The 24024-nt window shown below is 40.0% G+C and overlaps 4 protein-coding genes and 2 pseudogenes across 4 annotated transcripts in view; 3 read left to right on the top strand and 3 right to left on the bottom strand.

Moving 5' to 3' along the window:
- The window catches only part of LOC144629558 (juvenile hormone acid O-methyltransferase-like), a 44037-nt gene extending 34469 nt beyond the window's left edge, over positions 1-9568 (top strand). Inside the window, exon 2 of the mRNA XM_078487796.1 lies at positions 9534-9568. Within this exon, the coding sequence (XP_078343922.1) occupies positions 9534-9539 (6 nt within the window). The 3' untranslated portion in view covers positions 9540-9568. The remainder of the gene's footprint in view (positions 1-9533) is intronic.
- On the top strand, positions 3388-4404 carry LOC144630511 (uncharacterized; annotated as a pseudogene).
- LOC144630091 (histidine N-acetyltransferase-like) lies at positions 6698-7738 on the top strand. The gene has a single exon (XM_078488369.1). It carries the CDS (start codon positions 6753-6755, stop codon positions 7689-7691), a length of 939 nt encoding a protein of 312 aa, XP_078344495.1. The 5' UTR covers positions 6698-6752; the 3' UTR covers positions 7692-7738.
- Positions 9569-13796: 4228 nt separating the features above from the next.
- Positions 13797-14727, bottom strand: LOC144630792 (histidine N-acetyltransferase-like; annotated as a pseudogene).
- A 1264-nt stretch (positions 14728-15991) lies between these two features.
- LOC144630791 (histidine N-acetyltransferase-like) lies at positions 15992-16921 on the bottom strand. The gene has a single exon (XM_078489155.1). It carries the CDS (start codon positions 16919-16921, stop codon positions 15992-15994), a length of 930 nt encoding a protein of 309 aa, XP_078345281.1.
- Positions 16922-18742: 1821 nt separating this feature from the next.
- LOC144631085 (histidine N-acetyltransferase-like) lies at positions 18743-19936 on the bottom strand. Its single transcript, XM_078489462.1, has one exon. The coding sequence runs from the start codon at positions 19790-19792 to the stop codon at positions 18860-18862; it is 933 nt and encodes a 310-aa protein (XP_078345588.1). The 5' UTR covers positions 19793-19936; the 3' UTR covers positions 18743-18859.
- Between the last annotated feature and the right edge of the window lie 4088 nt (positions 19937-24024).

Raw genomic sequence — 24024 nt, 5'->3', positions numbered from 1 at the left:
GCTAAACTTTTTTGAAGACGCTGTCGAAATACAACGACCAGACAGAAGTGTTGTTCTTGAACGCGGGGATTGCGTCGTTATGGACAATTGTGGCTTTCATCATGGCCTTTTTGTTGAGCCAGTTCTCAGAGACCTTTTGAATGACTATGGTGTTCAGCTTATTTACCAGCCACCGTACTCGCCACATCTCAATACATGCGAATATTGTTTCCATCAAATAAAGGAATTCCTTCGGAGATGTCAACTGTTAGCGATGGAAGAGACCAAAATTGCTATAGCCGAGGGTGTTTTGTCAATTTCAGCAGCTAACTCTTACAACTATTTCCGCAACTGCGGATATGTTTAAAAAATAAATTATGTACTATATCAGTAGATTGAAGTTGAAATCTTCGTCTCTTCCGTAAAACGTTTCCCGCTTTTGTAAATTATATTTTAGAAACTTTGCAAGGAGGCGTGGCCATCAATCATAATCGTGCAACCTGATTGGCTAACTTGTAAAAAAGTTTGTTGGGTGGCCACGGTAAGGCGCGTCGCACTGTAAAGGAGGTGCTCTTGATATTCAAAAACACTTATCAAAACTTGGAGAATTACACATGAGAACACCTACAGGTAAAAAGTACAATTATTGTGGTCCTGGTACCAAATTAAAAGAACGATTAGCTTCTAACGATCCTAAATATAGAGATCCAATAAACAATCTTGATAGCATATGTCAACAGCACGATATTGATTACAGTAATTCAAAATCACTAGCTGATAAACATAAGGCAGATGATCTTATGCTTAAGAGAATATCAAAAATACCATTCAAAGATCGTCCATGGGGTACAACAGGTGTACAAGCTTTAATCGCTAGTAAAAGAAAAATCGGATTGGGTATAAAAAAAAAGAAGCCAAAAAACGTAAAAAGCCGTCGGGTGGGGTAAACTGGCAAGAAAAATTAGCTAATGAACTACACAAACCAATAAAGCGTAACTTTACTCGACGGCGTGTTATTGTGAATCACATTGACGAAATATGGTGTTCGGATTTGGTTGAAATGCAACAGTTCAGTAGATGGAACAAGGGATTCAGATATCTTCTCATGGTACTGGATGTTTTCAGTAAATATGGTTGGATAGTGCCTCTAAAAGACAAAAAAGGTGAAACTGTAACTCAAGCATTCAAAACCATATTCAAAGAGGGGCGTAAACCTCAATATCTTTGGACTGATAAAGGGAAAGAGTATTACAATAAAAATATGAAGGAGCTTTTGGAAAAGAATGGTATAGCACTATACTCCACCGAGAACGAAGAGAAGAGTAGTGTTTGTGAACGATGGAATAGGACAATTAAAACCCGAATGTGGAAACAATTTACAGCTCAAGGTAATACGACGTACCTCGATATGCTACCCAAGCTGTAATAAATAAATAAATAAATAACTTTATTTAAGTGTCAATGTATTTAGCACGGCTGTGCTAATTGGGGACACTGTAAATATATAAACAAATATTATAAATCAAACATAAACTAGTTAAATCCCAGCTGGCAGGAGGCTAACCAGCTGGCTATTTACAAAGCGTGGAGAATTTGAATCTGGGACCACCAAACACAAATCCATCTAGTGGCAGGGAGGTGGATTTGAACCCGGGACCTCCGGATTACAAGTCCAGCGCCCTACCACTAGGCCACGCTGCCTACTGTTAAAGTGTTTGGTATTATTATACTGTTAAAACAGTATAATAATACCAAACACTCAAGCATTAAAATGACACCCGTAGAAGCATCGAGGAAAAAGAATGAAGGCTTAGTATATTTCAATTTATACGGTGATATGGAAACATCAAAACCGAAACTGAAATTCAAAATAGGTGATAAGGTTCGAATATCGAAGTATAAAAGAAATATTTTCGATAAAGGGTACACGCCAAACTGGACCGAAGAAATTTTTACAATCGATAAGATACAATACACTAATCCTATTACTTACAAATTGAAAGATCTCAATAATGAAGACATACAAGGAAGTTTTTATGAACCTGAATTATTAAAAGCAAAACAGGACGTATTCAGAATTGATAAAGTGGTCCGGAGAGATTATAAAAAGAAACAAGCTCTTGTTAAATGGAAGGGGTATAGTGATGAATTTAACAGCTGGATACCTATGAAGGATTTACAAACAATATAAAACGCACTGTTTCCAAAAATTTGAAATTAAACTATAAGAGCATTTGTTTTTTCCAGGCATGGTTTCCAGGGTTTGGATCTAAAATTTAAAATTAAACTATAAGAGCATTTGTTTTTTCCAGGCATGGTTTTCAGACTTGTCTCAGACTATAAATTATTAAGGAACAAATATAATTTTTTAAATTATATTTGATCATAAGTTGCTATAAGCATTAAAATTTTTATTTAATGCTTATGAAACGCTCCGCTCGGTTTCCCATAATTCGAATCCATTTTTTTTGAATCCAGTGTTGGTTCAGTTTTAACCCCATATTTTAACCCCATAATTTGAATCCATATTTTCAGCCCCATAATTTGAATCCATATTTTCAACCCGAAATTCGAATCCAGTGTTGGAAGTAGTATGTACTAAATCTCTGTGGCAAAAATTTTTGCCTCAGAGTGTAGTACATTACTACTTGTAATCAATAAAGTTGTCATTTGTTAACCTAAGGGAACATTTGAACAAAAACAAATTGTGTTTCTTCGAAGCTGTAAGGCAGGTTGAAGCGCGTCTGGTTTGTCCGTCTCTGATTGCCATTTTCTCATCCAACGATCATATTCAATGTCGAGAGTCTGTGGGCTTGGGATATCTGACATATAAATCTCGGAGACTACAGCAATGTCTACATTTGTGCCCGCATCAATGGAAGGAAGCGCTAATATAAAACAAATTTTAGACTGGCATTGTGTTACGTTCACTTATGTTTTTTCGTCAGAAACCGCTCGTGTTAGAATGTTTCTTTCTTTCAGTTTAGGGGGTTCGACCGAACCACCCGAACCACCCCTGGATCCGCCCCAGCGATATGTTGCGTTTAAATGTTGCGTGCGTTTAGCCAGCTGCTTCACAACATCTTACAACATGACCCAACATTGTTGGGATATGTTGCGTTGAGATGCTGCGTGCGTTTGGCCGGGCTTTAACAGCTGTTATGTAAATTTTGACCTTGAAGAGCTGTGGAAATTGAATATAAATGGCTGGGTAATATGAATTCAGTAGAGTTCCAAAGGTTGTTTCGCTAGGATTTTACTTCAATTAGTCCTTAACAATGCAATTTTACACCCCGATTTCTTGAAACAATTTTCGTTTCCCTTGCATGTTTCAGAAATCGAGTTTACATTGTATAGCGCAAAAAACGTCCGAAAACAAGCACGACGAGGATTACCAGCCAGTTTCTGCATCCGCTCAGAGAGGAGACGGAAAACAGTAAATTGGAAAAGTAACGCCGCGCCTTAAAGACGTCTTTAACAATGATGAACTTAGAGCTAACTTTTCGGCTCGCTGTACCGAGTGACTTTGACGAAATTTTAAAATTGTCAGAAGGGATATACGATGGACTTGATTATCTCCCACTAAGATACCATGCGTGGATGAAGATGGACAAGATGGATGTTATGCTTGCTTATTATGGAGAGAAACTTGTGGGTTTGCTTGCGTGTTCCACTGTAGACGATGGAAGGACAGCAATCCTTCGAGCAGGACGTACTTTAACGAAGTTTCGCGGGCAAGGTGTCTATACCCAGCTATCACAAGCAATGAATGAGTTCATACGAAGACAATACCCAAGCGTATGTCGAGAACGATTCACAAGTCTGCAGAGTTTACCTGCGGAAACGAAACTTGTGCAGTTGGAGATGTTAAAATCTTACGCAAAAAACATTTTACGCTCGCATCACTTTTCTACAACTAATAGTTCCATTCAGATTGAAGCTTGAACTAAAGAATATATATGCGATGTCATTTTCTCCAGTCCTGTGGCACAGAAATTGTTTTCAGACAGTTTTATCCTTCTGGAACTATTTCCTGTCGAACCTGTTCGATCAAATATCGATTACTTGCCGCAAGAAAGCGACTTGTATTTCGCTGTCGAGAAATGTAGCGATGGTGCTTTTCCTCGATCGGTCAGCTTCGGTGTATTGTCACCAAGAGTTAAATGTACAGTTTGGTCTGTGACTGTTTACACCAGTGATCCATGTCTGTACGAAGCTCATCTTTTGTATCAATTCAAGCGAGCCTGTGAAGTTATCGATGACGAGTTCGTTTTCCGAGCTATTCAAGACAAAAGTTTGACAGACCACGGGAGAAGAGTGCTGCAAAAACGGCTGCCGGTGCAATTAGATGAAGAGATATCAGTGGAGGTGCACGAAAACAAGTTTCTACAGTAACGTCATCTTTTTGACGTTAAAAAAGAATTGAATTAATTATATAAAAGAACAGCCGCAAACAGCGTCAAACATGCGGAAAAAAATACAGACAAATGTATGGAGAAATAAAAAACGTAACTGAACGCTTTCTAGCCCAGCTCTCGGCATCCTTCAAACTCGGCAAATAAAACTAGTATCTTAACTTAGCAATTCATGCGTTGTCCAGAATTCACTTTTTGAACACTGAAGATATTTGCCATCGGATTCATACCCCGGGTCCCATACAAACACTGTAATTTCTACCCGCTTTGCCTACTCGTCAAGATGGCGTCGAAAACCGTGATAAGGCCTATTACAGCTTGGAATAGAAGAATACAGTAAAGATGATAGCCTACAGTTTATAGTTATCTGAATTGAAAAGGTACAGAAACAACCCCTACCCGTATAGATGTAGTGGAGTTAGGGACGGACCATTAGAAAAGTGATGGGGGGGGGGGGGGGAAACAAAAAGAAATTCATGCAAGCCAAAATCCCAAGAAAAAAAATTCGTGCAAAGGGGAAGGCAAGGAAAAAAAATTTTCATGCAGAAAGAAAAGTTTCTAATTAAGCACTTAAAACACCCGTCATTTTACACTTGATGAGATCGACTTTTCGACGAAATATATCAGGAAAAATGTTGAAAATAGAATTTTCGAGCCTTGAAATTTCAAAAATTTCCTGGGGAGCATGCCCCCAAACACCCTACAAACAAGCGTCTCCAGCGCTCAACTTCTAGTTTCACTGAAGCAAATTACATTCAACCTGGCCTCCCTACAAGCAAACCTTTTCTTCCCATACGCAGATGGTTATATACACTTTCAGGTCTTCCCTTTTGTTTATTGTATAAAAACTTTGAAACATTTGTAGGACATTCGCTATAAATTTCTGTTGACAAGTGCATAGGGTGAAGAAAACAATCAGTGGTATAAAATCCCCAGTGGTACTCTTCAGTAGAAATTGAATAAGTTGCTTGACGTGGGCAGTTTTAGATGTATTTCTAGCGATTTCAGAAGGCCCAAATTTAAAAATTTCCCGGGGGAGCGTGCCCCCGGACCCCCCTAGAAGACTTGTGATCGTATCAAAGCTTTGGGTGGGCTCTCTCAAACTGCCACTTTTGCAATTGCTCCGACCGACCACACAATACTAATTGAGCAGTGCCTAAAGGAATAAATCAATGAATAACAACATTTTTGGGGAAATATTTAAACTATTTAGCAAATGATCAACAAAGCAACATTCGTCAAAAGCTTGATATAAAGTAAAAATTAATGGTATCAGGTCTAAAAAAAAAAACTAGTATTTCTCTAAAAAAATCAAACATTTGTCTGAAAAAAAAATCGAGCAGAGGGTTACACCCGCAAAAAAAATTCCTGCAGAAGCAATGGGCGTAAAAAAAAATTCGTGCAAGCCGAAAATCCCCCACCCCCCCCCCCTATCACTTTTCTAATGGTCCGTCCCTTATGGGACTCATAAACATTGTCACGTGACAGAGAACATGGGCTCAGTCGAGCGAGCGAGCAGAGGTCTTCTTCTACAATCTTGGACAAAACTGTTGAAACACTTAGCAAATTTCCACTTATTTAGCCAACGGAGTTCAGTTTTCCAACCCCCCTTCCCCCCATTTCAATGTTGGTTATGCTTTAGCGTTTTTAAAACAAAGCCTGTCGAGCCGCAAACCACAAGAAACAACATTGAGTAGGGGGGGGGGGGGAGGGGGGGGAGCGGGATAAGATATTTTAACCCGCTTGCAAGTCGAGTCATTTGCGAAAAATGCGTGAAATGCGTATGTGTCAACTAGTTTTGTCCAAGATTGTAGCCGTTATCAAGCCTTGTCAGCATTTCCTCGTTTACTTTTTGAGTTATAAAGTTGCAGTACTTCATTCTCGTGTTTGTCACTCTTATTTTCTCGCAAATACGTCTACATAGAGAACGTATCTCATGGCTTTAGAGTGAACTAAGGACATAACCTTTCAGGCGAGACATAGAATAATGGAATAAAGTACATCTTAACTTTTACTCGACGTGCTTCCTTAAAACTGTCTTAAACTCCAATGTGTGGATCAGTCGAATGATATCTCAGGATTGTCGCGTAAGAGCAGCGTTTACGAGCTAACTGCACAAAAAGCTAGACACGAGCGTGACGAATGACTCTATCGGGCGGACAATAATCTTGTCACACCAGTACACACGAAATCCATCCAAGCGTAGCCAGCGCTCCTTCATGATCACAGACGTTCTTTGGGCTCGTCACGAAACGCGTGACGAGCCCAAAGAATGTCAGCGTAGGAGGCTATAAATCCAAGCAAGGACTGTTTTGATGAGAAAGAAAAATTGAAAAGTCGAGACGAGAACATTTTACGATGAACCTGGAGCTTACAATTCGCCTCGCTACACCGAATGACTTCGACGAGATCCTGAAATTGTCAGAAGGGATGTACGAAGGAGACGACTATCTTCCATTTAGATATCATGCGTGGATGAAGATGGACAAGATGGATGTTATGCTTGCTTATTTTGGCGAGAAACTCGTGGGTTTGGCTGCATGTTCTATTGTCGACGACGGAAGAACAGTAATCCGTCGAGCAGGGCGTACTTTACCGGAGTTTCGCGGTCGAGGTGTTTCTAAGAGCCTACTGCAAGCCATGTATGAGATGATACGTAGACGCTACCCGAAAGCAAATCGAGAGCGATTCACACCTCGACTAGGAAGTTATCCGTCTCAAACGAAACTTGTGCAGTTGGATATTCTACGATGTTATGTTGAAAAGAAGACTTTTAACTCGCATCGGTTTTCTGCAATTAACAATTCCATTCAGATTGAAGCTTGCACTAAACAATATCTTTGCGATGTCATTTTCTCTCGGCCTGTGGCGCAGACGTTGTTCCCAGACAATGTCATCATCTTGGATAATTTTCCAATCGAGCCTCTAGGATCAAATATCGATTACATGCAACAAGAACACGATTTCTACTTCGCTGTCGAGAAATGTAGCGATGGTAGCGTCCCAAGATCGGTCAGCTTTGGTGTACTGTCACCAAGAGTTAAATATGTTCATTGGACTATGACTGTTTACACCAATGATCCAGTTCTGTATGAAGCTCATCTTTTGCATCAATTGAAGCGAGCCTGTGAAGTTATCAAAGGCGATTTTATTTTCGGTTCTTTTCACGACACAAGTTTGACGAGCCACGGAAGAAGGGTGCTGGAGGAACAACTGCTGTTGGAAGTAGATGAAAATCTGTCTAAACCAGCAAAACTGTACGAAAGCAAGAAGTTTCTTCAGCAAAGTCACCTTTAAATGTAAACAGAAATCGATGAGGGGTCAAAAGTGCAATTCACATTTACAGCTTTATTTTAACACACGAAGAGGTTGTAGGCGAAATGATTTATGGCGCAACATCACTTTCGCTTTTGCGGTGTGTTACTTGAATCCCGACCTTAACACTGCAAATTTCTTTAAAAAAAATAAAAATATATATATATATATATATATATTGTGTATCGAAGTAAAGTTCTCCGATGTAAGTAAGGACGATAAAACGGAAGAGTGTAACCAAATTAAATTTATATTCAACCCACTGGGCTTGCTACACGTTGTAAATTGCAAACAGTGACTCATTCAGACACGTGGAGAGGGGAGGGGACGTTTGCGTCCCCCCCCCCCCAACTCCACGAGCGTGGAAATCCACCTTATGTGCCAACACAATGAGAACTTTGAAAAAATGTGTTGTGCGTGTTTAAACATATCGTTCTCATTGACAAATACAGCATCAATCAATCGAAGGTCCGCCATGTGTAGTTTTGTTTTGTGATACATTTTGGACTTTTACAACAACGATTTGACGTAAAATTATAATAGTAAAGTTACCGTTTTGTGCCTGCCTTCCTTTTCTATGCTGTATAAATTGACGCTACAGGCAGACAAGGTGACGCTACAGGCAGACAAGTCTCTGTGTTTGGGCATATTGGCCTCTGTTACTGCCAAATATTTTCTGGTTTTCCGTATTTCCTTTCGATCCCTTTGTAGTTCTTTCGCGTTATTATCTTTAGCTTTTGTGGTTTTTTGCCGCGGATATACTTGCCTACGTATAATCTACAAACAAAGAAATCTATTTTCCTTTGTGTTAGCTAGCATTTTGTCGAACGTGCTCAGGAAACTTTTTCAGTTCTAGTCAACGTGTCATCGTGTTAACATCAAAAGTAAGGCTCAACGTCAACGCTGTGAAATCCCTAACGCGGACACAGAAGTAAGTCTTTTTTCACTTTGTGCATGTTACGTTTTATAAGTCGTTTTGCATCGTTCCGAAGTTTGTTTTCATAGTTTAAGGTAGTTTCTAGTTAGTCTAATTGTAGTTTTCGCTGTATTTACTTTTTAGTTTTCGAAACCGCTTCTACCGCTTTTATCGCTTAGTACCACTTTGTACCGCTTTACCGAATCACTTGTACATCTACTCATCGCTTCGCTACGCATCGCTTCGTTTGTTAACGTCTCATCGCTTCGCTTCAATAAACTTTGTTTACATCCTTATTGTCGTGAGCATCATTATTGTAGCAAATGGTATAAAAGCGCGTCAAGAATTTTCTGTTCTAACGTGGGATTTAACGATCGTCCTGTGAGTAACGTTCTACGCTCACAGCCTCGTTCTGGATTATTCTCTATTTCTTAAATGGCGAGCTCCGTTATGGAACTCATGTTATCTGAGAGCAGCATATTTACATCCTGCTATATTATTCTGTCTTACTTGGGTGGTTAGTACCCTATGGAACTCACCGTATCTGAGGGCACCTATTGACCACGTACTAAAATGTTCTGTCTAACTTGGCTGGTAAGTTCCATATTGAACTCATGTTATCATAGGGCAACATAATGACCTCGAGTTGGATTATTCTCTGTTACTTGGGTGGTGCGTTCCTTATGGGCTTATGTTATCTGTGGGTAGCATATTGACTTCGTGCTACATTATTCTTCCTTCCTTGGCTGGTGAATTCCTTATGGAACTCATGTTATCTGCGGGCAGCAACTACACAAGGCGCATTTGATCAACGGCTAGCGAGTTTTGCTGACGTTCACAATTTGTTTCAAAGGTCACATCCGTACGGTAGCACATGGATTGCAGCTAAACCTGCCGTCTAGGGACAGCTCTAGGCTAGCTCTGTTTATTTCGAATATCGACCAAGTCACCGGATATAAGCCCCTCCGCTTCAGAAGCCCACACAAAACTCCTTACGAATTGTATAAGCCCAGGGCTTATAACCGGAATTTTACGGGTAGTGGTCTTGGTTGGTTATTTATGTAAAGAACTTAAAACAAAACATGTCCTTTTCCTCTGATCTTTGGCGATGTTCACATTAACCATGATACAATCATGCTAATAGAATTTTTGAAGAGGACGATTTTTTTTAATTTTTGCAGTGAGCAGCACCTGCGTGAACTTCTTTAGTTGAACTATTTTTTTTCCTACGTGCTTCATGTGACCAGTGTACACCTCATTTGATCAGGGAGTTTTACAGTTATACAAACAAGTAATTCAGGGTTTTCAATGACATTTGCCATAAGTAGCTTCCGACTGGAAATAGGTGATGTGACAACGGAAGGGGCCGTGAGGCCTCTTTTCCTAGGGGGGTCTAGGGGCATTCTCCCCAGAGAATTTTGAAATCTAAAAGATTGGAAATGCAATTTCTAGCATTCTGGGCATCAAAATGAGTGCTGTTGAATATGAATTACGATGTACAAATGGCTGTCTATCTATTGACTATCAATCTGATTATCTATCTATTGTCTTCTCAAACTCATTAATAATTCATGACGTTATAAGCCAACCAGAGCGCCCCATTCGGGTCAGGTGGATGAGTTGGAAACTCAATGAAACACCAGTTGAAAATCACTAGTGTTTCATCACGTTTTCATCACTAGTGTTTCATCACGTTTTCATCACTAGTGAAAAAATTGTTCTTAATCTGCATATTCATATATTACTCAAACACAGCTTTACATGAATCATTAATTTTTAATAAACAATGACCAGGAAAAACATTTCAAATTACAAACTGACAAGCCTAAGTCATTTGAAATTAAAGTTTACAGTACATTTCTTAAAGTCGCCAAAACAGACTGGCATAGTATCCATATCCACATTCTGAGAAACTTTTTCTACCTTCCGTGACACGGACTCACTGCTGGAATCGACACTAATTGTCGCACTACGAGTAAGCGGCTGAACTTTGTGCAATTCATACTCTTTAAAAACTCCACCAACCTCGAGTATTGGAACATTGACACTTCGCACTCGTTGCCAATCCTCAAAAATCCCTATTGCCCACTTATTTTTATATCTGGTAGACTTCGGTACTGCTCTCTCTACGCAAAGTTCTTCTTCCTCGATTGTTTTCGGGGAGCGAAACCTTCCTTCGGCCATGGCAAAAACAATATGTAAATCCCTTCAAGTTCACAACGCTTTTAGAATACAAATTTGGTGCAACGCGAAACTATTGGATAATTAAAAACAAAAGCTCACAAATACAATGAATGCCGACTGAATACAACAAATCACACATACAAGGCATTTTAAAGAAAAATGGGAAAAAATACGACACTGCATAATTTTGTATTGTTTCTTTAGAGAAGTCATTTCAAAAACTCGTGCATCGTGTTTCATCACGATTTCCAAACACTCGAAAACAGATGAAAGCACTCGGCCGAAGCGGCCTCGTGCTTTCATCTGTTTTCTCGTGTTTGGAAATCGTGATGAAACACTCGCACTCGTTTTTGAAATAGTACGTCAAACTATTTATTTTCTCCTTCTCATGTCTGCAAACAATTTATTTGAGCCTTTTTGCTCTTGCAAACAACTTTTTTCAGGATTTTTGCTCCCCCCTCCAAAAAAATAATGGACCGTCCCTTATTACAGCTTTTACAAAGTCAAAACCACCACTCATGACTACTCGCAGCATGCGCTCGCAAGAACTGCAGATCTTTTATGATGTTTTTCACAAGCACTGAGGATAAGACACTTTAAAAAGAAAAAAAAACAACGTGAACATTAAGCTTACATACACAATACCAAAAATTCAGGAGAAAAAAATACTTCATACCCGTATTTCGGCAAAAAAATACCGAATACCTTGGTTAAAAACACCCAAGATACCGTATACCCAAATCCCTTGGCTGGGCTTGATAGGTTCTTACCTGTGTCTCCAAGGCCTTTGCTTGCCGTGTAGCAGGACTGCTGAACTTAACCGTATTTCGAGTCTCAAAATCGTCGATTAACTTGTACCCTTTAGCGGCCGTGGAAACAGAGAAGAAATTATCAGAGAGCTTTATGATTACCACCGGCATTCGCGAAAACTTCACTTAAATTCCCGTCAATGGTTTGAAAAACTAGTACAGTTGGAGCGGTTTATCATTTTCGCGCTTTTGCTTCGTGACCTTCATGGATTTGAGCCGGGGTCATTCGGTGGATGTTTTTCAATGAATACTTGTCAAATACTGTTGCATAACATCCACGGAACGTCCCGAACAACACAACACAGACAAACACAAAAGATATTTCAGACTATTTATTAACGTAAACAGTGGTATCTTTTATAGTAAATAATAAAGATGGTAAATTTCAAGCTCGGTGATAAATAGTGAAGAAATTATTCAACATGACACGAGCGTGGGACAAAGAAAAAATCTGAGTCCCCGAAGCTCCGGTATTGTACGGCCAGCTCGACCGATAACTGTCTTTCCATCGTCGACAACAGAACGCAGAAGCAGGCCCACAAGTTTCTCTCCATTATAAGCAAGCATAACAGCAACATTTGATTTTTCAACTTTATCCACGTATGGTATCTAAATGGAAGATAGTCTTGCCCATCGTAAATTCCTTCTGACAATGTCAGAACCTTGTCGAAGTCATTCGGTAAAGCGAGGCGGAAAGTCAGCTCTAGGTCCATTATTGGGTCGCTTGTTAAATCGTTGACTTCGTTTTTCTTTAAAATAGTCTCTAATCTTTAAAACACTGCTTTCTTCTGGCCAAGCACTGAGCAAAATGAGTAGCTGTCAAGCATGTAGTTCGGCAGTGCCGTGACTACGTCACAATCGCCCTCTTTCTTTCCGTTCAAGTTCATTGCGTTAGTGGCCGTTACATGCGTGACTACACTTACGTTTATTGATCTCCCAAAAAGGGGTTTTTTGATCCAAATTATAAACGGTTTGCTATCTTGTTTTTTTTAAATTGTATTTACCACAATAGTCAATCTTTCTAGGGAGATAAAAAGTGAGCTCAAACTTTGTCATTGCTCAACTAACTTGCTGGGTCTTTCATGTCATTTGTCATAACTTGAAGACGATAAAATACCAGCTTCTTGCCTAGAGGGCTTTTACTGATCAACAGAAAGTTATTTCTAGAGGTTTCTAGGCCGCAATCGCTGTAACAAGTCAACTTTATTGACAACTACTCTAAACAGTCTCTTGACTCCCACCATTGATCCTAGAATGTCAGAATTATGATCGAACGCGGCAGAAAGTCGGCTCATTATTTGACTCGCTTTTTGACTCTGGTGGTTTTTCTCAGTCAAAATCCTGCGTCTTCCCGCTTCACGTGCTGTTCACTTGCTCAATATGCAATGGTAATCTGTTATAAGTATTCATAGAGTGACGTTTTACATACCTCGTCATTCAAAGTTCGTAGTTAAGGCGGGTGTGACAAATATATTTGATCATGTAGAAAACGCAACAATTATTTGCCTGCAGTCCAAAGTTTAGTGTAGCCTGCGAGCAGGCTCATCTTGGGGCACGCGCGAAAGCGATACGGGAGCGGGGAAGCCTCGACATGTCTCTCCACCAGTCTCCCCCGGCGTATCGCTTCGCTCGCCAGTCGCGAGTGCTCTAAGCATACTAACTATGCCCAAAGGTAAATTCGCGCGTGCCCCAAGGTGAGCCTGCTCGCAGGCTAAGTTTAGTGCGCCAGTGATGACCTCGGACAGTGCTCAGTGGGAGTTTGGGAGATTGGGGACCACATATGATGACGCAATATTTGCCACATTTCATGTGGCGAGTCGTCTAAACGAGCAAGTTTCGTATGAGGCAACTTTTTTTTGTCACATAAAAGCTAACACGCCAAGTTGTCAACAAATGTATTTGTCTACTCGAGCAAATGAAAATTGTCACATTAAAATTGCTCGTGTATACTATGCTTTAGTTGTGTGGCCATGAGAAGTTGATAGTTTCAGATTAAATCGTCCGTACTTTGCGAAAATAATCCCCAGTTGAAGAAGTTTTTTAAAGAAATGCCTTATGAAAAATGTTCAAGAAAGAGTTCCATTGCTTCTAGATTTCCAAATTCCTGGAGTGCGTGCCCCCAGAACTTCCTAGCAAGATCTTGTCACGTAGATGCCAAAGTTCTGGTTACGGCCCTGACTAAAGGTGACTTTGATGCATCACATCTTCTTCGTACAAGTTCACGGGTAGCTCTTCTTCAAATTCTACCTGCAGCCTTTCTTTTAACACTCGTTTACCATGGTACGTCAAACTTTTGTCGTGAAAAGAATTGAAAATAAAATCGCCTTTGATAACTTCACATGCTCGCTTCAATTGATGCAAAAGATGAGCTTCATACAGGACAGGATCACTGGTGTAAACAGTCACAGACCAATGCGCTATTTTCACTCTGGGAGATAATAAACTAAAACTTACTGATCTGGGTAAAGCACCATCGATACATTTCTCGACAGCGAAGTACACATCGTTTTCCATCGTTAAGAAATCGATGTTCGATCGTATAGGCTCAAAAGGGATTTTTTCCACGAGAATGATGTTATCTGGAAACAGTTTTTGTGCTACAGGTGGAGAAAAAAACAACATCACAGAGGTACTCCTTAGTGCAAGCATTGATCTGAACGGAATTTTTTATGACGTGGAACTGACACGAACGTAGAGTCCCCTTTACTACAGAAAAGCTCAAAACATCTTGGTGCGCAATTTTTCTTAGAGATGGATTAACTCTCTCCTTTGCTGATAGTTGTCGGTAAACGTTTGGGAAATGTCTTCGAACGACCCGATTCCTTATCGCTTGAAGTATTCCTTTAAAAACACCTTTCCCGCGAGACTCCTTCAAAGTGCGTCCTGCTCGGGCAACCCACGTCCTTCCATCGTCGACAACAGAACACACAACCAAACCAACAAGTTTTTCTCTATAAATGGCAAGCATAACAGCAACATTTTCCATCTTCATCCACGTATGGTATCTAAATGGAAGATAGTCGTGTCCATCGTAAATTCCTTCTGACAATTTCAGGACTTTGTCGAAGTCATTCGGTCTAGCGAGGCGGAAATTCAGCTCTAGGTCCATTATTGGTTCGCTTTTTAAATCGTTAACTTTGTTTTTCTGTGAAATAGTTTTTTGTCTTTAAAACACTGCTTTCTTCTGGCTAAGCACTGATCAAAAGGAGTAGCTGTCGGGCATGAAGCTCTGCACAATCTCGACACAATTGCGCGCTATCTTTCCGTTCAAGTTCGTTGCATGCATGCATGACTACACCTACGTTTATTGATCTCCCAAAAAGGGCTTTGTCAACCCAAATTATAAACAGTTTACAATCTTGTTTTTAAATTATGTTTTACCACAATAGTAAATCTTTTTAGGGAGATAAAAGTGAGCTCTTAGTTTGTCATTGATCAACTAACTTACTGAGTCTTTCATGTCATTTGTCATAACTCAGTTGAAGACAATAAAATACCAGCTTCTTGCCTAGAGGGCTTTTACTAATCAACAGAAACGTTAATTCTAGAGGTTTCTAGGCAGCAATCGCTGTAACAAGTCAACTTTATTGACGAATATTCTAAACAGTCTCGCGACTCCCACCATTGATCCTAGAATATCAGAATTATGATCCAGCGTACTGGCAGAAAGTCGGCTCAATATTTGACTCGCTTTTTGACTGACTCTGATGGGTTTTTTTTTTTTCAGTCAAAATCCTGCGTCTTCTCGCTTCACGGGCTGTTCACTTGTTCAATGTGCAATGGTAATCTGTTATAAGTATTCATGGAGTGATGTTATTCACACCTCGTTACGCAATTGTTGTCATTCAAAGTTCGTAGTTAAGCCGGGTGTAACAGATATATTTGATCTTGTAAAGGACACAACAATTATTTGTCAGCAGTCAAAAGTTTAATGCGCTAGTGCATGATGATTTTGGACAGCAGAGATACGAACAAAGATACGCGTGCACAGTGCTCAGTGAGAGTTTGGGAGATTGGGGACCACATATGATGACGCAATATTTGCCACATTTTATATGACGGGTCTTCTAAACGAGCAATTTTCGTATGTGACAAGTTTTATTTCTCATATAAAAGCTAACATTAAAAATTGCTCGTGTATACGAGGCTTTAGTTTTGTGACCATGAGAAGTTGATATTTTCAGATGAAATCGTCCGTACGTTGCGAAAATAATCCCCAGTTGAACAAGTTTTTTTTAAAGAAATGCCTTATGAAAAATGTTCAAGAAACAGTTCCATTGCTTCTAGATTTCCAAATTCCTGGAGTGCGTGCCCCCAGAACCTCCTAGAAAGATCTTGTCACGTAGATGCCAAAGGTCTGGTTACGGCCCTGACTAAAGGTGACTTTGATGCATCACATCTTCTTCGTACAAGTTCACGGGTAGCTCTTCTTCAAATTCTACCTGCAGCCTTTCTTTTAACACTCGTTTACCATGGTACGTCAAACTTTTGTCGTGAAAAGAATTGAAAATAAAATCGCCTTTGATAACTTCACATGCTCGCTTCAATTGATGCAAAAGATGAGCCTCATACAGGACTGGATCACTAGTGTAAACAGTCACAGACCAATGCGCTATTTTCACTCTGGGAGATAATAAACCAAAACTTACTGATCTGGGTAAAGCACCATCGATACATTTCTCGACAGCGAAGTACACATCGTTTTCCGTCGTTAAGAAATCGATGTTCGATCGTATAGGCTCAAAAGGGATTTTTTCCACGAGAATGATGTTATCTGGAAACAGTTTTTGTGCTACAGTTGTAGAAAAAACAACATCACAGAGGTACTCCTTAGTGCATGCATTGATCTGAACGGAATTTTTTATGCCGTGAAACTGACACGATCGTAGAGTCCCCTTTACTACAGGAAAGCTCAAAACATTTTGGTGCGCAATTTTTCTTAGAGATGGATTAACTCTCTCCTTCGCTGATAGTTGTCGGTAAACGTTTGGAAAATGTCTTCGAACGACCTGATTCCTTATCGCTTGAATTATTCCTTTAAAAACACCTTTCCCGCGAAACGCCTTCAAAGTGCGTCCTGCTCGGGCAACCCACGTCCTTCCATCGTCGACAACAAAACACGCAACCAAACCAACAAGTTTCTCTCTATAAAAAGCAAGCATAACAGCAACATTTTCCATCTTCATCCACGTATGGTATCTAAATGGAAGATAGTCGTGTCCATCGTAAATTCCTTCTGACAATTTCAGGACTTTGTCGAAGTCATTCGGTCTAGCGAGGCGGAAATTCAGCTCTAGGTCCATTATTGGTTCGCTTTTTTATTCGTTGACTTTTGTTTTTCTGTGAAATAGTTTTTTTTGTCTTTAAAACACTGCTTTCTTCTGGCTAAGCACTGATCAAAAGGAGTAGCTGTCGGGCATGTAGCTCTGCACAATCTCGACACAATCGCGCGCTATCTTTCCGTCCAAGTTCGTTGCATGCATGCATGCATGCAGGCATGACTACGCCTACGTGTATTGATCTCCCCAAAAGGGCTTTGTCAACCTAAATTATAAACAGTTTACAATCTTGTTTTTAAATTATGTTTTACCACAATAGTAAATCGCTTTAGGGAGATAAAAAGTGAGCTCTAAGTTTGTCGTTGCTCAACTAACTTGCTGGGTCTTTCTTCTCATTTGTCATAACTCAGTTAAAGACAATAAAATACCAGCTTCTTGCCTAGGGGGCTTTTTACTGATCAACAGAAAAGTCAATTCTAGAGGTTTCTAGGCCGCAGTAGCTGTGACAAGTGAGCTTTGTTTACTACGCCGACTCTAAACAGTCTCTCGACTACCGCCATTCAGTGATCCTAGAATGTCAGAATTATTATCGAACGCGGCAGAAACTCGGCTCATTATTTGACTCGCTTTTTGACTCTGGTGGTCAAGATCCTAGCGTCTTCTCGCTTCACGGGCTTTACACTTGCGCAATATGCAATGGTAATCTGTTAATTCGTAATAAGTACAGTAGAACCCTGGTAACTCGAACTCGGATAACTCGAACAACCCTGCTAACTCGAACTAAATTTCGTTTTCCTTCATTAAAATTTGGGTCAAATTTACCCCGATTACTCGAATCCTTGTTCTTGCAACTCGCCACGGTTGCCCATTGATTAGAGCAACAAAACAGATCACGTATTTGACAGTCTTTTTCCACTCTTATCCTAATAATTTATGATCGTGTTAGTGTTTCTGACGAGATAAGTTAAATTTGCACTTTGCTGTATACTGAAGTGCTGAAAAAATCAGTGAACTATCAATTATTAACTTGGCAAATTGAATATTCAATCTACCCCGATAACTCGAAACCCCGCTAACTCGAACGGTTTTTCGTTTCCCTTCAGAGTTCGAGTTACCGGGGTTCTAATGTATTCATGGCGTGACGTTGTGCACACCTCGTTACGCCATTGTTGCCATTCAAAGTTTGTAGTTAAGCCGGGTGTGGCAAATACATTTGAAATCAATTATTTGTCAGCTGTCCAAAGTTTAGTGCGCCAGTGATGATCTTGGACAGCAAAGATACGCACAGAGATACGCGTGCAGAGTGCCGAGTGGGAGTTTGGGAGACTGGGGACCACATATTAGGAGGCAATATTTGCCACATTTTATAATTTGACGAGTCCTCTGAACGAGCAATTTTCGTATGTGACAACTGGTATTTGTCACATAAAAGCTAATACGCCAACTTGTCAGCAAATATATTTGTCTACTCGAGCAAATAAAAATTGTCGCATAAAAACATAATCTATATTACCTAGAAGTTATCTTTTCACAATGCATGGTATGCTCTCATAAACAGTTGGTCTCTCCATCACTGCTCCCAAGCAGTGATAGATAAAATGAACCTCGGAATTCTCGATAAAGTTACACACAATTATGTATATAATTTGTCTTCGAGTTGGGGATAATGGTACCCATTGCCTAAGTGCAATCAGAACTTAAGGCAGGGTCGTAACTAGCAAGAGGCAAGACGAGGCACTTGCCTCGTCTAGATTTTAACCTAAAAGAGTTAAAAAAATATGTTTGCGTTGGGAAAATAATCCCCAATTGAACAAGTTCATTTTCTTCAACAAATGCCTCATTAAAAAAGTTCAAGAAAGAGTTCCATTGCTTCTAGATTTCCAAATTTCTGAAGGGCATGCCCCCAGAACCTGCTAGCAAGATCTTGCCAAGTCTATGCCAAAGATCTGGTTACGGCCCTGACTAAAGGTGACTTTGCTGCATCACATCTTCTTCGTACAAGTTCACGGGTAGCTCTTCTTCAAATTCTACCTGCAGCTTTTCCTTTAACACTCGCCTTCCATGGTTCGTCAAACTTTTGTCGTGAAAAGAATGGAAAATAAAATCGCCTTTGATAACTTCACAGGCTCGCTTCAATTGATGCAAAAGATGAGCTTCATACAGGACTGGATCACTGGTGTAAACAGTCACAGACCAATGTACCATTTTCACTCTGGGAGATAATAAACCAAAACTTACTGATCTAGGTAAAGCACCATCGATACATCTCTCCACAGCGAAGTACACATCGTTTTCCGTCGTTAAGAAATCGATGTTCGATCGTATAGGCTTAATGGGGATTTTTTCCACGAGAATGATGTTATCTGGAAACAGTTTTTGTGCTACCGTTGTAGAAAAAACAACATCGCAGAGGTACTCCTTAGTGCATACATTGATCTGAACGGAATTTTTTATGACGTGGAACTGACCCGAGCGTAGAGTCCCCTTTAGTACAGAAAATCTCAAAACATCTTGGTGCGCAATTTTTCTTAACGATGGATTAAATCTCTCCCTCGCTAATAGCTGTCGGTAAACGTTTGGGAAATGTCTTCGAACGAGCTGATTCCTTATCGCTTGAAGTATTCCTTTAGTTACACCTTGGCCGCGAAACTCCTTCAAAGTGCGTCCTGCTCGGGCAACCCACGTCCTTCCATCGTCGACAACAGAGCACGCAACCAAACCAACAAGTTTCTCTCCATAATAAGCAAGCATAACAGCAACATTTTTCATCTTCATCCACGTATGGTATCTAAATGGAAGATAGTCGTGTCCATCGTAAACTCCTTCTGACAGTTTCAGGATCTCGTCGAAGTCATTCGGCCTAGCGAGGCGGAAAATCGGCTCTAGGTTCATCATGGACTCGCCTGCCGAATCGACGACCGGTACACCTTTTTTTGTCTTTAATAACAGCAACTCCTTGCTTAGCACTGATCAAAACAGAGAGTAACCAGTATGTGACTAACCTTTAGCCCAAAATAAGTCAGTCGATCCCGTGCGGTGGGCAATAAACTCTAGCTATTTTAATTCATCGATTAACTTGTTGTGTATGTCATGTCCTTTGTTATTAAAATAGCAGTTTCCAGCCTTAAGGCTACGATGGAAGATAAAGAGAACGAGTTAATTTAGTGATGTCACTTGTCAGTAGCAAATAAACTTTACACGCAACCAAACCAACAAGTTTATCTCCATAATAAGCAAGCATAACAGCAACATTTTCCATCTTCATCCACGTATGGTATTTAAATGGAAGATAGTCGTGTCCACCGTAAATTCCTTCTGACAGTTTCAGGATCTCGTCGAAGTCATTCGGCCTAGTGAGGCAGAAAGTCAGCTCTAGGTTCATCATGGACTCGCCTGCCGAGTTACCAATCGATACACCTTCTTTGTCCTAAAAATACTAGCATCTTCTTGATAAGTACTGATCAAATTAGAGAGTGCGTGTTTAAACATTTTGGTTAGAAGGTTTAATTAATACATGATGTGTTCAGATAAGCTCTTTTAAGATGAACCCCTATGAATTGAGTGGTTCATATCTTGTTACTCTTTGTAAGCGAGAACATCAAGGCATTTACCGCCGACCGGTTAGCCCAGTTCGTAGAGTGCAAGAGGTCTCGGGTTCGACTCCCAGACCGACTCAGGGTTAACCTGCGATCAGGCTTTCTTTTTTTCGCGGCGGAGGGAAGGAGAAAAAAGGAAAGCCTGATACAATTACTTGTCAAGTCGTCTGCCGCCCCCTAATTAAAATATCTGTCAACGTCGTCGAGAACGTCGGCGATGCCATCGGATAAGCGCGTTTAGCGCCTTCAAATTATATTTTTACTCTCACAAACATGTGTTTGAATTACCCTTTTTGAACGAGCTGATCGGATGGTTTTTAATATTTGTTTTCTGCAAACGCTGATTTTGTGTTAGGCTTAGGTCACACATGTCAAGGTCGTAGTTTTCGTTACTGGTACGATCGTCTGGCGTCTTTGGTGGTGTGATGTAATAATCTTCGACACAAATGGTGATAGATCACGCTCTTGCCAAATCCTGACGGAAGCACCGCCAAAACATCTTTTCTTTCACAAACTATTCGTCGAATACACTCCCTTTGTTCGTCTACAAATGTTTTGTGAACAAAACTCTTGAGAGATTTTCTAAAAGCTAGAAGAACTCGCTTTCTGCTTCATTCCGCTCAACACCCGCCATGATAACAATCATCTACGCGCGATATTTTTGGACCGGAAATTAGACTTGAACTCAATTAGCCAATCAGGATAGAGTTCTAATGTTGCCCTTTTGTTTTCTAACCAATCAGAAAAAAGTCCAGATTCCGGACTTTTTACAGACGACTCGATAAGTAATTGTATCAGGCGTTCATTTTTCCGTTGACCCTCCGCCGCGAGAAAAATAACGCCTGATCGCAGGTTAACTCAGGGTCTTAAAATAACTGAGGAGAACGTGCTGCCTTTGTAATGTCATGTGTAATGTCACCCAAGGTCTGAATAAGGTCAAGTGTTTGACGCCGGAGCGAGAAATGAATATTTATTGCGAAAAAGGCCTTGGTTTGACATGCACGCTATTTTTAAATAAAGACCATTACGACCGTAAAGTATATGAAATAATTAATATATGTGAACTGCAGATGAGATGTTAAGTGAAGAATTTATCCTCGCAGTGAATTGCAATTTAAGAATTCTGGCTTCAACGGGATTCGAACCCGGCTATCTTTAAAACCAGGAATGGGGAATCGGGGAATGGGGAATGAGGAATGGGGAATGGGCTGGGGAATCTTTAAAATGGGGAATCTTTAAAAGCGGGAATCTTTAAAACGGGGAATCTTTAAAAGCGGGAATCTTTAAAATGGGGAATCTTTAAAAGCGGGAATCTTTAAAACGGGGAATCTTTAAAAGCGGGAATCTTTAAAACGGGGAATCTTTAAAAGCGGGAATCTTTAAAATGGGGAATCTTTAAAAAGACGTCTGACAGAAATCGGTGGTTTAATTGACAAATTTTAACTCGGTGCGCGAAGGTCTCTCGCTTCGCGCCGAACACAGCGTACCGTAGTTTACAAAGGTACTTGATGGTCGACTTTTTCCGCCTGAAATTGTTCACAGAAACTTCTAAAATTCATTCAGTTTATGTACAGCAAGTCGGCCAAAATACTGAGCGAAAAATAAAGGAAAAAAATTTAACCAAAAGTAACTTTATGCAACCAAAATTCGAGGTCAAAAACCAGATAACGGCACTTTATAGCGCGAGCTTCGAAATTTACGGGCCGGGAATAAACAGATATAAACAAACAGAATTAAAACACTTACATCAAGCTTCCTTTACCGGCATTATTCTAACATGCTAGCCATTTTACAGGAAATGGCGCAAGAATTTTACAGGAAATGTCGCAAAGGTCAAGTTTAAACTTTATTTATCACAGATTGTATATCTGTCACTTTGTTCTGCTCGTTGGTGAGTTTTCACGATTAGAAAACCCCTCGACGTTGCTTGACGATGAAAAAATAAACGAAAATACGGTATTGCTATTCGCCCACGAATAAATTTTAACCTACATTTTATCCGGACTTGTTCTTTGCATGTGACCACTTTCTGCAAGATGTCGTGACAATCACTGTGCTAAAACATTCCTGCTGAGGCGTTGACAACCCCAATACTTTTTATAAATATAAACCCTTTGCCGATATGTACTGTAGTTTATTTCAGCGTTTACAGACGTAGATTAACTTCCATAAGTGAATTTTCGAACTCTATTCCAATCATTGTCGAGTAGTGAAAAAATATCAATTAAAATATGTCGGAACTGAACTTCCGACCTGGAAAACCACATGATTGGCGGGAATTTGAGCTGCACTGAGTTGGGTTTGTCACGTACGCATCAAATTCAAAACTTTTTCGATGAATCGTTTGCAAAGTTTTATCTCTGACTCATTTTTGCAGCTCCAGCAATGTTTATTTTTCAACACTGATTCACCTCTATGGGCTACTGTACTTAATGCCGGTAAAGGCAGCTTGATGTAAGTGTTTAAATTCTGTTTGTTTATATCTGTTTATTCCCGGCCCGTAAATTACGAAGCTCGCGCTATAAAGTGCCGTTATCTGGTTTTTGGCCTCGAATTTTGGTTGAATAAAGTTACTTTTGGTTAAATTTTTCTCATTTTTCTCCATTATTTTTCGCTCAGTATTTTGGCCGACTTGCTGTACATAAACTGAATGAATTTTAGAAGTTTCTGTGAACAATTTCAAGCGGAAAAAGTCGACCATCAAGTACCTTTGTAAACTACGGCACGCTGTGTTCGGCGCGAAGCGAGAGACCTTCACGCACCGAGTTAAAATTTGTCAATTAAACCACCGATTTCTGTCAGACGTCTTTTTAAAGATTCCCCATTTTAAAGATTCCCGCTTTTAAAGATTCCCCGTTTTAAAGATTCCCGCTCTTAAAGATTCCCGCTTTTAAAGATTCCCGCTTTTAAAGATTCCCCATTTTAAAGATTCCCGCTTTTAAAGATTCCCCGTTTTAAAGATTCCCGCTTTTAAAGATTCCCCATTTTAAAGATTCCCGCTTTTAAAGATTCCCCGTTTTAAAGATTCCCGCTTTTAAAGATTCCCCGTTTTAAAGATTCCCGCTTTTAAAGATTCCCCGTTTTAAAGATTCCCGCTTTTAAAGATTCCCCGTTTTAAAGATTCCCGCTTTTAAAGATTCCCCGTTTTAAAGATTCCCGCTTTTAAAGATTCCCCGTTTTAAAGATTCCCGCTTTTAAAGATTCCCCGTTTTAAAGATTCCCGCTTTTAAAGATTCCCCGTTTTAAAGATTCCCGCTTTTAAAGATTCCCCATTTTAAAGATTCCCGCTTTTAAAGATTCCCCGTTTTAAAGATTCCCGCTTTTAAAGATTCCCCGTTTTAAAGATTCCCCAGCCCATTCCCCATTCCTCATTCCCCATTCCCCGATTCCCCATTCCCTGTTTTAAAGATAGCCATTCGAACCCGTGACCTCCGCGATACCGGTGCGAAGCTCTACCAACTGAGCTATTGAAGCCACACTTGAATAACTAACGTAGCTGTGAAATTTGTAAAAACATCTGTTATGTTGATT

This window comes from Oculina patagonica, chromosome 11 (genome assembly GCF_052425735.1).
Source record: "Oculina patagonica isolate OP01 chromosome 11, crgOcupat, whole genome shotgun sequence".
Classification (NCBI taxonomy): Eukaryota; Metazoa; Cnidaria; class Anthozoa; order Scleractinia; family Oculinidae; genus Oculina; species Oculina patagonica.
The sequence above is the reverse complement of the archived record's forward strand: the minus strand, read 5'-3'. Positions and strand labels throughout refer to the sequence as shown.

Coding starts and splice junctions, on each gene's coding strand:
- LOC144630791 (XM_078489155.1), bottom strand. CDS start 16,921: ATGGACCTAGAGCTGAATTTCCGCCTCGCTAGACCGAATGACTTCGAC.
- LOC144631085 (XM_078489462.1), bottom strand. CDS start 19,792: ATGATGAACCTAGAGCCGATTTTCCGCCTCGCTAGGCCGAATGACTTC.
- LOC144630091 (XM_078488369.1), top strand. CDS start 6,753: ATGAACCTGGAGCTTACAATTCGCCTCGCTACACCGAATGACTTCGAC.